We start from the raw sequence: 12,509 nt of genomic DNA, 5'->3' as shown, positions 1-12,509 counted from the left end.
TGGTGCCAAAATCGCCATTACCGTCTCATCGCCGTAAAATGATACATTTAATAATTGGCCATCCATTTTGTGATCAGATATCTTCAATGAGAGTTTTGGGATGATAAAGCAAAACTCGTAATAAAAATATTGTAATCAGCGCAGTAGAAAGCTCAATGAATGATGTACAGAACTTTTAAGTTTTAAAAAATCGATTTTGTGTGAGTATCATCATCAAGAACGTTTAATATTTCGAAAAACGATTACAGTTATTTATTTTTATTTCGTTTTTTTACTTGTTTTCCATTGTGATTTTCTAAAATCAATCGTTTTAATAAAAAAAATGTAAAATCGCCATTTGGGTGAACAATTGTCTTGGTAGTTTCCATGTTTTCCACGAGTTTTAATGTGTCTTTCGGTATTATATAAAGCTTGTGTCGTCTTCAGATTCATACGGACAGATATAAAGTAAGTCGAACAGTAAAAAAGTGTTTCCAAGTCTTTGAAGCGCTGTTGAACGTAAACAGAGAAACCGGAAGCTACCCAAAACCGGATGTGACGCGAAACTAAATGGTAGCCTACTGTTTTGCCATGCTGGTCTTGTGAATAGTAATATTTCTCATCGCCATTTCACAAAATCACCTGAAATTATGTCCGGTCGGCACAACAACAAGTTGCCGAACAACTTGCCGCAACTCCAGAATCTGATCAAAAGAGATCCTCCGTCGTATATAGAAGAGGTAAGTGCCGAGCTAGCGCCGTTAGCTAGCAGCTAAACCCTTTAATAAGTGTGATCTGTGTTTGGAGTCAGCGCACTACAATAACACTTGTTCACGTGTTTGATCTCAGTTTCTGCAGCAGTACAGACATTACCAGTCAAATGTGCACATCTTCAAACTGCAGCCTGACAAACCAAACAAGGAGCTGGCAGACCTGGTCATGTTCCTCGCTCAGGTAAACACGTGTGAAGTCGGAGATTCTGTCTTTGTTTTCGTCGCAGATTGTTGTTAAAGCTTTTCCATGTCTTGCAGGTTGGACACTGTTACAAGCAGCACCTGTCAAACTTCCCCCAAGAGCTGTCTGAGTTATTAATGAACCATCACACAGTCCTAGAGTCAGACCTGAGAATGGTAAGAACACACACACACAGCACACACACTAACCAAGCAACAGTCACTTTGTGTGTCTTGTATGCTGAGTATTGAGAGGTTGTGTGTTTCCTTGTGTCCATTAGACCTTCTGCAAAGCGCTGATTCTCATGAGGAACAAAGATCTGATTAACCCTTCAGGTCTGCTGGAGCTTTTCTTTGAGCTGCTGCGATGTCACGACAAACTCCTGAGGAAGGTCAGAGAACCCAAAGCCTTCATTCCGTTAATTTCCCTTTAAAAGGTTCCCCTTAAAGATATAAACTCCAACCATTCAGATTTCAGGTGGAGTCTGAATGGACTCTAAATGCATCATAACAACAACTTGAACACATGTTGCACATTGAAACTAGTCTTTAGCTTGTCACTGTTGTCACCGTTTCTTCTCTCTCACCTTCCTGATGAAGATTGTGCTTCATCCCTACAGACCCTGTACACGCACATTGTAGCAGATATCAAAAACATTAATGCCAAGCACAAGAACAACAAGGTCAACACGGTAAGGATCCACACACACACACACACACACACACACACACCCAGGACTTGTGTGTGTAGTATTTAAGCTGTATTTGTCCACTGTCTGCTGTCTGTTATGGGACGCGTGTGTGTGTGTGTTTCAGACGCTACAGAACTTCATGTACACAATGCTCAGAGACAGTAATCCCATCGCAGCAAAGATCTCCCTGGATGTGATGGGTGAGCTGTACAAAAGGAACATATGGTGAGATTCAGTCTGTAGATAGATGTCATGAAGCAGGACTGGAGTGTGAGTGTCTTATTTTACAAGAACTCTTTCACTTCTCTCAAAGGAATGATGCCAAAACAGTGAATGTCATTACAACAGCGTGTTTCTCCAAGGTGACAAAGGTGTGTTCCTCCTGTTCAAAGCCTGATCCTCCGCTCGCCGTGCTGAGTAAGATGATGGGCCTGATCTCAATCATGTTCTTCTCTCCCCTGGTTAGATCCTGGTCGGAGGTATGAAGTTCTTCTTGGGCAAAGATGTAGACGAGAAGGATTCGGATGATTCAGACTCTGAGGCAAGTTATCACAGATACCAAAGAAAGGATGGATCAGTCTGATAGAAAGGAGAGCAGATGTAACCATGGATGCTGTCTGAATTGTTTTCATCTCCAGGCTGAGGGACCTTCAGCCCGAGACCTGATGGTGAGATACTCCACCGGCAAGAAAACCACCAAAAACAAGAAGAAGATGGAGCGAGCCATGAAAGTCCTGAAGGTGTGATTACTGTTGATACAATATGACATTACATTACATTACATTACATTACATTACATTACGATCATTTGGCAGACGCTTTTATCCAAAGCGACTTACATTACATTAGCACCCTTCGCAGAGGGGGGAGCAATTGAGGGTTCGATGCCTTGCTCAGGGGCACCTCGGCAGGGGCTGGAACCTGCAACCCTCCGGTTCCCAAGCAGAAGCACTACCCACTGAGCCACTGCCTCCCGTCTATATGACCTTTATATGACCTGTACTGTTGCAGATGAATCAACTTTTCTTTTTATGCACTTTGGCAGAAAAACAAGAAGAAGAAGAAGCCGGAAGTGTTCAATTTCTCTGCCATCCATCTGATCCACGATCCTCAAGGTGGGTCAGGCTCATCCCGGTCCCACAGCTCGGCCCCCTTTAGTGCTCTGGGTGGGTGACGCTGATCCCTCTCCCCTTGTTTAGATTTCTCAGAGAAGATGTTGAAGCAGCTGGAAGACTCTAAAGAACGCTTCGAGGTGAAGATCATGATGATGGAGCTCATATCCAGACTGGTTGGAATCCACGAGGTGAGTCTTTCGTCATCGCACAAGCTGCTCTACACTATTGTCCATTATTATCCAGTAATAAGTGTTAGAAGTGAGTGATAAGCTGCTTGTTTGTTTCCTCCCCCTCTTCCTCCTCCTCCCACAGCTTTTCCTCTTCAATTATTACCCCTTCATCCAGAGATTCATCCAGCCCCATCAGAGAGGTAAAAGTCGCCCTTATTAAAGGAAGCCTGACTCTTATCCCTTGTGTTGAGGTTGAGCAGGATACATGCAGCTTTAAGCTTTCATTCTGACATCTTGTTGTCTTTCCAGAGGTGACGAAGATTCTCCTGTGTGCTGCCCAATCCTCCCACAACCTCGTACCCCCAGAGGTACGTCCACATCCACTCATCTACTCGATAGAGGCAACACACACACACACACACACACACACACACACACACACACACACACACACACACACACACACACACACACACACACACACACCGCACGGGGATCTAACGCTGTTCAAACTTTCCCATCCTCACAGGTCATCGAACCTTTGATCATGACCATTGCCAACAACTTTGTGACGGACAGAAACTCGGGCGAGGTCATGACTGTGGGGTGAGTAGCAGCTGGGATCGTCTCTCTTAAAGATTGTGTTGTTTTTAATATTCTAAAATGTGATTATAGACTATTTATTAACCCTTTTATAGGAAACACCTCAAACAACTTTACAGTGTGGTTGTGTTGTGATAAATGTGTGTGTTTCAGTATCAATGCCATCAAGGAGGTGACGGCTCGCTGTCCACTCGCCATTACTGGAGACCTGCTGCAGGATCTGGCCCAGTATAAGACCCACAAAGACAAGAGTGAGTTGACCGAGACAGTGACCTCATGCACACACACGTTACCTTGGTAACAACCCTCAGTGCATTCATTAACACAGCTGTAAGTTTATTTTGAGACTGAATGTATTTACGTATTTGTCTCAGATGTGATGATGTCGGCCAGAGGACTGATCCAGCTGTTCAGGAATCTGAATCCACAGATGCTGCACAAGAGAGACAGGGTGAGGCGGCGTTTGAGTTTCTAGACTGAGAAGTGATTGTTGTGTCAGAAAGAAGACAAAAAAAAAAATTGGTAATCACATATTTGGTATCACAGATCATGCACCAGTTAAAAGTACACAGTGTGCACTTGGTATTGTGAGCACGGACAAGAAATGACCCTTGTAGTTGTTTTTCTTTCCAAATAAGAAGACGACCTCATAATTATTGACCCAGACGTCATTGGAAACCATGTGTCTTGTTGTTCAGGGGAGACCAACAGAGGCGTCATCAGAGACCAAGGTCAAAGACTACGGAGAGCTGGAAGCTAAAGACTACATACCTGGAGCTGAAGTCCTCGAGGTGGAGGAGCAGCAAAAAGAAGGAGATAAAGATGGTAACTTTTCTTTCAGTAAATGATTGGATTCCAGTGGCGGATACATGAAGACGTGACAAGAGTTGGCTTTTGTTACTTCACTCTTAATCTCCCCCCACCCCCTCTCCGACAGATGGCTGGGAGAGCGCCAGCATCAGCGACGGCGACGAAGACGGCGAGTGGGTGGACGTTCACCACTCCTCTGACGAGGACGCGGGCGAAGTGGCGGAGAAGCTTCAGGCGATGCCCCTGGAGGAGAGGAAAGCCAAGGCGGCGGCGGTCAGTGCCAGCAGGCTCCTCACCCAGGACGACTTCAAGAAGATCCGCCTGGTCCAGATGGCCAAGGAGGTCAACGCTGCACCGGGCAAAGGCATGAAGAGGAAGAATGTGGATATTGATGAGGAGGAGGACAACAGGTTAGCAAGCTATTTGTTTATACTCCATATTCATGACGGTGTCTGATTTCGGATGGTGATCAAAATATGGATAAATGAGGTAAATACAGTGTGTATCTGCTTTCAGAGGGGAGATCCTGACTTTGAGGAATATCGAGAAACTGCATAAGAAACCAAAAGCTGACAAGGAAACACGACTGGCAACAGCATTGGTAAACACCCGTGGATCTGTAGATGAAGTCCCACACAGCTTTTAGATTTGCAGACGTTACATTTCGGCGTTTGACTTTTCTAGGCAGGACGAACCGACCGCAAGGAGTTTGTCAGGAAGCGGACCAAACTCAACCCACACGCCAGCACCAGCAACAAGGAGAAGAAGAAGACCAAGAACTTCATGATGATGAGACACAGTCAGAATGTCCGAAGCAAAGGCAAACGCTCCTTCAGAGAGAAACAGGTAAGCCACACCTGCCCATAAAAGCTGTGCTCTTACGCTATGTTAACACTAAGCCACCACCTCCAACTATTTTCTGTCTTTCTCGTTCAGATTGCTCTACGAGACGCACTCCTGAAGAGGAAGAGGCAGCATAAGTAGGACATGTGAGGACAAACTCAAGTTGTCATCCTGGACATCTGAATGTCCAAACGTGATCTTTGACTGTGTCAAAGAATATTGTACTATTATTGTATTCTTCAAGTGGATTGATTGCATAGAAATAAATCATCTTTGATAATTGTGCGATTGTGAATTTATACCAGTTAGTCACAACGATGCTTTATTTATCAGGTCAATTCTATTTGCTTGTTTTGCGTTGCCTCTTAAACCAAATTTACAGACCTGCACATGAATAGCAGATATGCATGCAGTTGTCCAAACACTTAACGTATATGTGTATGTTGGCGTGTACAAACACTTATCTAAATTATATCGTTCACCAAACCTGTGGGTGTTGAGTTAGGTGTTAATGTGTAATTTCAGGAGCAATATCATAGGAGAATAAAGTTTATGTCACATAACAATAGGGATTATGGACACACATTTCCTTACTTTGCACATTCTGCTGGTTTAGTGCCCACAACAATGTTAGTGCTGTAACTAGTGCTGGATGAGATGGAGGAAAACAAAGCAAAGTCAACTAAGTTCCCTTCATAAGAATCAAATAAAGCCTCTGAATACGCTTCAATACTGTTTTATTTATTTCATTGAATTAATTAGTCAAAGTAAGATAATTCTTGGTCAGTGGTGAGAAATTGCATGGCCACATTTTTAATCATTTAGATTTTTCATATGCTATCAATGAACACATATATTAGTTGGATGAAGCTGTCGAAATAGAATGATATACATATATTTTATTTTATATAATATAAAACTTGATGAACTTGAAATAGCCTCTTTCTGTTGGTTATGCTGTAAAACTACATTTCCCATCAACCACCGCGAACCACAACAAACGTGCTGCTGCCAAACGCCGCTTCGGAGCCACACAGCCGGCGCTTTCAATCTTTCTGCGAAATGAGGTACAAACATTCATTCTTTTTCATTCACGCAAAGGATAACCCAGTGTTAAAGAAACGTACACAACTGTTCGTTTAGTCTCACTGATGAAGTCGTGACTGCTAATTCCTGCGTCCTGTCTGGTGCTAGCTAATGTTAGCTAGCTGGTTCCCCTGCTAGCTCGGCTGATGGTTGTTTAAGCAAATAAGCTAACATTCATTTACTTTTGAAACACTTTGAAATTGTTTTCAGTATTGTCATGACTTATTTATTGTATGTTTGCTCTGCGAGGTCAAGATTCGTCATGGTTTGGTAGCGGAATTGGTCACTTTGATTGTCCGAAGGGATTGCGGTGACTTCTGCTTCTTCTTGCGACTCAAACTTATGGTGCAGACTTTAATTGAGCCTTTTCTACGGATGTCTCTACGTTGTTTTGTGTCGGGTGACAACCTAGTGAACTTCTTAATACACAGGTGGTTTGGGTCCATTTGTCTTCTTAAAGCGGAGGGTCAGTCTAAATCAAAACTGTATCAAAGATCAAAGATGAAACCATTCACTCCTGATGGAATTGGTCTCTTCCAGAATAACTGTCTCCATCCGTAAATCAGACGCCATGGCAACAGCTGTCAACAGACCTCAACCCAAATGAACACTGATGAGGGAATGCTTGATAGAAGAATGCAGCTCATTCTTTCTAGTAGAGTTGCGGCAGGAAGCGTCCCTGTCCCTTTTGTTGGTGCAGGATAAACTAATTGATGTGACAAAAGTGTGTTCTTGTGTGTGTGTGCGTGTGTGTGTCCCTCCCTCTGTGCACATTTGTGCTTAATGTGGCATGCTGGGCGCCTGCGGGTCGTCCAATCTGAACGATGGACTGTAGTAATGTGTGAGATCTCCTGCTGAGCTGAAGAGATGCTCCACTATCTTTTGCTGAATTATTGACTCCCGCTCTACTTACTGCTTATGAATCATATATTGTCTAAGTATGTTGGCATGTTAAGGGAAAGCAAGTGTCCCTCATCGTCCTGATTGGTCTACAGTTGAGTCAAAGCCCCTCTAGTCTGTGGTTGAGAGACCCAAAGGTCACAGCTGAGGCTCGGCCATGAGCCTTTGAATCAGGACAGAAGTGGCTGAGTCTCTATGATGGGACTGAGTGCTCTCTGCTCTTATAGCTGAGGGGACTAGTGATGAGGGGGCGATACACTGAGTCTATTCAGTGGCAGGAGGACAGTTTCAAAGAGACACAGTGCATCATGTGTAAGCAGTGGGAGGAGCCTCTGGCCTCTGCCTGCACGCTTTCACTCGCTCATTGCTCAATTCTGGCTGGATCATCAACTGAGCGGAGTTTTCCTCCCACTCACCAGTTGGTAAGTATGGTATGTTAGGGTGTTTGGTTTGTTTTCTTGACAGGGTATCTGTATGTTAGTGCGTTTGTGTGTGTATGCACTCTGCTATGCTTCCAGTAGCTTGGGGCAATCTGCTCTTCCTCTTTTCTTCACGTTTGCTTTCATTCACAAAAGAAAGAGGTAAAGGGGAAGTGACACTAAGAGGGGGTGGAATACTGACCAAACTTGCTCAGCTGGCAGGAAATGCCACCCCCCTCTCCACACACACACACACACACAACTTTCCCCTTTGTTTCACCCGTTGAGGTCTCCTCCTCACACCCAAGTTGGTACGGCCAAGAGTGTCTGTTTGGCCCCAGGTTGCTTTCTGCTTTCTGTCCGAATAGCATCATCATCTCATCTTCCTCCTCCTCTTGCCGCCTCTCTGTCAAGGTGCCGGTTTGCGTAGAGAGCTATGGCACCAGGCGACGTGGTGCCAGACCATGCCAAGCAGCCGAAGCCCAAGGAGAAGCGAGCGGGAGGCAAGACCCTGAAAGCCGACTGCGAGGCCGACGGTTCCTTCGTGTTCGAGGCTCACGAGGCCTGGAAGGACTTCCACAACTCCCTCCGACATTTCTACGAGGTCGGGGAGCTCTGCGATGTCACGTTAAAGGTGAGCAGAGTTTTGGTTCCTTCTTGTTTGCGGCCAACAGGTTCAGTTTTTATAGATCTGAGCCTCTCTCAATGCTAAATTTAGAGCAGAGTGTGGTTTTGGATTTCCAGGTGCTGCTATTTCTGCTGCTGAAATGACAGTCACACTCTCCGTTTTGAAGCGTGCGTGTTCTCCTCTCTTTGCAGGTGGGCAGTAGGCTGATACCGTGTCACAAGCTGGTGCTGGCCTGCGTGATCCCGTACTTCAGGTGCTTTCCGTTTGATTGTTTCCTTTCCTCTTTAACCGGAGCATTCACTTCTGTTTCTCTATTTTCACAAAGCCATAATATGACGTGTCGACATGTCTCTGCTTCATTTCCATTTTTTTTACACAATTAATGGACTCAATAATCCTATACTTCCATCCGGATGTTGATGGAGTTTTAAGGCACAGATTAATTTAATTTGGTTGGAGACAAAGGCAGGTCAGGCAGGTTCCTCCCTCTAAGCTCAGTTGACCATGTGTCGCTCCAGAATCACTGTGTAAACATGAAGCTTACATTTGGAGGAGACAGGATCTGTTGTGGGTCTGTTGTCTGAGCGTGTGTTTGTTGCCTCAGGGCCATGTTCCTGTCAGAGATGTCAGAGGCCAAGCAGAATTTGATTGAGATCAAGGACTTTGACGGCGACGCCATCCAGGACCTAGTGCACTTTGCTTACTCCTCCAAGCTCACCTTAACCGTGGACAATGTCCAGCCGCTGCTGTACGCCGCCTGCATCCTTCAGGTGAGGAATCACCGGACACAGACGCAACACCAACACCTGCGTTGTAGATTGGTAATCATCAGTTCTATTTCTTCCCTGCAGGTGGAGTTGGTGGCAAGGGCCTGCTGTGAGTACATGAAGGCCCACTTCCACCCCACCAACTGCTTGGCGGTGCGCACCTTCGCCGAGAGCCACAACCGTGTGGACCTGATGGACATGGCCGACCGCTACGCCTGCGAGCACTTCTCGGAGGTGGTGGACTGCGAGGACTTCACCTGCGTGTCGCCGCAGCACCTGCGCACGCTGCTGTCGTCCGGCGAGCTCAACATCCACTCTGAGACGCAGGTTTACAAGGCGGCGGTCAAGTGGCTCAAATCCAACCCGCAGCACCACGAGGCCTGGCTGGACCAGATCATGTCTGAGGTAGGAGTCACTGCTACATGCTTACAACCCCATAGAATCCCTTTTTAAGACAGCGATACACACCCACATGTTTCCCCTCTCCAGGTGCGCCTCCCTCTGCTCCCGGTGGACTTCTTGACGGGAAAGGTGGCCAAGGAGGAAATGATCAAAGGCAACCTGAGCTGCCGCGACCTGCTGGACGAAGCCAGGAACTACCACCTCCACCTCAGCAACAAAGTGGTGCCGGACTTTGAGTACTCGGTCCGCACCATCCCCCGGAAACACACAGCAGGTAGGATTTATATGCTGTTTGGCTCTGAAAGGCATCATTACTGGTTTTATATCACCTGGAGCAGCGGTCAGCATCTTTTGCCGAGGTCACTCCCCGTAGCGTGTGGCTCTGTGATCGTTCCTGTGTTATTGACCGGCATATTTCCGTGTTTTATAGCAAGAAGGTGTAATATTCCCCTCACATACATTCCCACAGGCGTGTTGTTCTGCGTGGGCGGCCGCGGTGGCTCCGGCGACCCGTTTCGCAGCATCGAGTGCTACTCCATAACTAAGAACAGTTGGTTTTTCGGCCCTGAGATGAACAGCCGACGGCGTCACGTGGGCGTGATCTCTGTAGGAGGTGAGAGAGAGGAACCGTAATCCTACCTGAAACTCTTAACTTTATGTGTTCATGAAAGGAAATGTGGAGAAACTGTGGTGTTTGTCTCTGTAGGGAAGGTTTATGCTGTAGGAGGCCATGATGGTAATGAACACTTAGGCAACATGGAGATGTTTGACCCTCTCACCAACAAATGGATGATGAAAGCCTCAATGAACACAAAGAGGTAGGAAGACGCGACGGCATGAGCTGGACGGGACTTTACTTCTTATCTGATCTCTGTATCTGTGTGATGTCGTAGGAGGGGCATTGCCCTGGCAGCTCTCGGCGGTCCCATCTACGCCATCGGAGGCCTGGACGACAACTCCTGCTTCAACGACGTGGAGCGCTACGACATCGAGTGCGACCGCTGGAGCGCCGTCGCCGCCATGAACACGCCCAGAGGAGGCGTGGGGTCCGTGGCGCTCGGGGTAAAACACAAGCTTAAACCCAAACTTGTTAATTTCCCGTCTCCGTGCTCGGCTGACCTCTGCCCTCTCCCCCTGCCAGAGCTACGTGTACGCGGTGGGAGGCAACGATGGCGTGGCGTCGCTGTCTAGCGTGGAGCGGTTCGACCCGCACCTCAACAAGTGGGTGCAGGTGAAGGAGATGGGCCAGAGGCGGGCCGGGAACGGCGTCAGCAAACTGAACGGCTGCCTCTATGTAGTAGGTGAGATGAAGGACAGGAAAGGGAAATGTACTTGATTTGGTTTGACGGTTTTACAAATGTGTTTTTCTCTTAAGTGGATCTTTTGTGTGCAGCATTCAGATCTCATGTCTCCAGGGTGAAACCTCCCACAATATGAAACACAAATGTGTGATTCAGAGAAAAGTTCATGTTATGTATCTAGTTACTGATTTACAGCCAAAGCATGAGAGATTTTTATTGTAGCGTTTAGAATTTGACGAGTCATTCCAGGTTCATTTTGACCTCTGCTGTCACATTTTACCTTGAGAGCTGCGTGCTTTGCTGTCGTTTATTGTGTGTGAATTATTTTACATGCAGTAATGTCACAGCTTCCTGTTCCCTTCATTCCTGCTCATTTACGCCTCCGTCTCCCCTAAAGGTGGCTTTGACGACAACTCGCCCCTGAGCTCCGTCGAGCGCTTTGACCCTCGAATGCACCGCTGGGAGTACGTGTCTGAGCTGACCACGCCACGTGGCGGCGTTGGTGTCGCCACGGTAATGGGGAGGGTGTTTGCCGTCGGGGGTCACAACGGGAACATCTACCTGAACACGGTGGAGGCGTTTGAGCCGCGAATGAACAGGTAAGCCGAAGATGGATGAGAACTTTGCCACGTGCCGAGTCTATCTTTTTCTTCCTCCTACAATTTTGTTTTTGTGACGAGTGTCCTTTACCCTCTCTAGGTGGGAGCTGGTTGGTTCAGTATCTCATTGCCGTGCAGGGGCTGGCGTGGCCGTCTGCGACTCTCACGTAAGCAAGATCAGGGATGTGGGCCAGGGCTCCAGCAACGTGGTCAACTGCATGTGACACGCCACAACCCAGGTGACTGCAGGTCACCATCACATCCGGGCCCATGTCCCAAAAGCATCTTAGACTTTCATGAGTGTTTCCAAAAGACATCACAACATCACATTTTTAGAACTAATTAGATTAATAAGGCTGAATGTACCACAGATGATAAAGAAACAATTAGGCCTACATCGCTGGAACAACATCTTCATTAGTAAAACTGTGGATTTGCGTTCGTGACCATCAGGGCACACAAAATTGTGCCTCACTGCAGTTTTTGCCATTCAGCAGCAGAAAGAAGCAGACATTCTTTTGAAACTACAATCACACACTCCTGCAACAAGAAAAGCGGCATGGCAGAAAATATTAGTCAACAATCCCTGCTGTCAGATGATCAATAAGGTCAGTAACTGAACTACAGCTCACAGTATGGCTGAGTGAAAGAAAGAGATAGTAAAAGAAAGAGAAAGAGAGAGTAAAAGAAAGAAAACAAAAAACTGACTTGTGCCAATATGTGCGATCATGTAATTGTGTCAGTACGCAGGCAATATTAATATTTCTAAATAGCCATGACCATGAATGCAGCACGGTGCTGTCTGGCCACATCATCGAACGCTTCCGTAATATGGATTATAAATCAACATTTGCTTACACTTTGGTAACATCAGTCCCACCTTTTAAGTTGTAGAGATTTTTAATAACAATCAGTGCTCGATTCATTCTTGTAAAGGGAAAATGTCTGCCTGGAGCAGCATAATTGCCAAGTTTACCCTCTTAAACTTAGTTCCTTGCGGTAGTATCATGTTAAATGCAAAGCTGGAAACTCTTGACTGATGACTGTAAATAAGGACGCGTTTGTGTCGTCCTCGGTGTGACAATCTTTACTGAACAAAATGCTGGCGTGAACAGGCGACATCATCTTCAACCACGGAGAGCTGCCATCAAGAAGCTATATGTACAAATAAACCCAAATACTTCCTTAACCCATGAAATACTTAACGGGAAACGGGGCCCCGATCCGCCGACAGATCAACAG

At 46.3% G+C, this 12,509-nt stretch overlaps 2 protein-coding genes across 5 annotated transcripts; both read left to right on the top strand.

Moving 5' to 3' along the window:
- The first annotated feature begins 535 nt into the window (after nt 1-535).
- sdad1 (SDA1 domain containing 1) lies at nt 536-5,895 on the top strand. Its single transcript, XM_076158469.1, has 21 exons — nt 536-719; nt 829-933; nt 1,011-1,109; nt 1,214-1,324; nt 1,553-1,624; nt 1,749-1,849; nt 1,938-1,995; nt 2,091-2,165; nt 2,263-2,364; nt 2,670-2,739; nt 2,824-2,927; nt 3,052-3,109; nt 3,219-3,277; nt 3,439-3,515; nt 3,666-3,763; nt 3,887-3,963; nt 4,211-4,337; nt 4,450-4,732; nt 4,839-4,923; nt 5,007-5,168; nt 5,259-5,895. The coding sequence occupies exons 1-21, from the start codon at nt 630-632 to the stop codon at nt 5,304-5,306; spliced, it is 2,061 nt and encodes a 686-aa protein (XP_076014584.1). The 5' UTR covers nt 536-629; the 3' UTR covers nt 5,307-5,895.
- A 252-nt stretch (nt 5,896-6,147) lies between these two features.
- Nucleotides 6,148-12,509, top strand: klhl8 (kelch-like family member 8). Of its 4 annotated transcripts, XM_076158466.1 has the most exons (13): nt 6,148-6,232; nt 7,985-8,204; nt 8,390-8,451; nt 8,803-8,968; nt 9,050-9,370; nt 9,455-9,641; nt 9,837-9,980; nt 10,074-10,185; nt 10,261-10,429; nt 10,509-10,668; nt 11,066-11,267; nt 11,368-11,506; nt 11,765-12,509. In XM_076158466.1, exons 2-12 carry the CDS (start codon nt 8,007-8,009, stop codon nt 11,489-11,491), a joined length of 1,845 nt encoding a protein of 614 aa, XP_076014581.1. In that variant the 5' UTR covers nt 6,148-6,232; nt 7,985-8,006; the 3' UTR covers nt 11,492-11,506; nt 11,765-12,509. The 4 variants fall into 4 exon arrangements, with proteins under 4 accessions (XP_076014581.1, XP_076014578.1, XP_076014579.1 ...); XM_076158463.1 differs by having other exon boundaries at nt 11,368-12,509; XM_076158464.1 differs by lacking the exon at nt 6,148-6,232 and adding an exon at nt 6,242-7,573 and having other exon boundaries at nt 11,368-12,509.

This window comes from Genypterus blacodes, unplaced genomic scaffold, assembly GCF_046128005.1.
Source record: "Genypterus blacodes isolate CSIRO-AG114 ecotype Tasmania unplaced genomic scaffold, CSIRO-AGI_Gbla_v1 ptg000077l_1, whole genome shotgun sequence".
NCBI lineage: Eukaryota > Metazoa > Chordata > Actinopteri > Ophidiiformes > Ophidiidae > Genypterus > Genypterus blacodes.
This window is presented reverse-complemented; position numbering and strand designations above follow the sequence as displayed.

Coding starts and splice junctions, on each gene's coding strand:
- klhl8 (XM_076158466.1), top strand. CDS start 8,007: ATGGCACCAGGCGACGTGGTGCCAGACCATGCCAAGCAGCCGAAGCCC. Junction 9,981..10,073: donor GGGCGTGATCTCTGTAGGAG/GTGAGAGAGAGG, acceptor TTGTCTCTGTAG/GGAAGGTTTATGCTGTAGGA. Junction 10,430..10,508: donor TGGGGTCCGTGGCGCTCGGG/GTAAAACACAAG, acceptor TCCCCCTGCCAG/AGCTACGTGTACGCGGTGGG.
- sdad1 (XM_076158469.1), top strand. CDS start 630: ATGTCCGGTCGGCACAACAACAAGTTGCCGAACAACTTGCCGCAACTC. Junction 2,365..2,669: donor GAGCCATGAAAGTCCTGAAG/GTGTGATTACTG, acceptor GCACTTTGGCAG/AAAAACAAGAAGAAGAAGAA. Junction 4,924..5,006: donor CACGACTGGCAACAGCATTG/GTAAACACCCGT, acceptor TGACTTTTCTAG/GCAGGACGAACCGACCGCAA.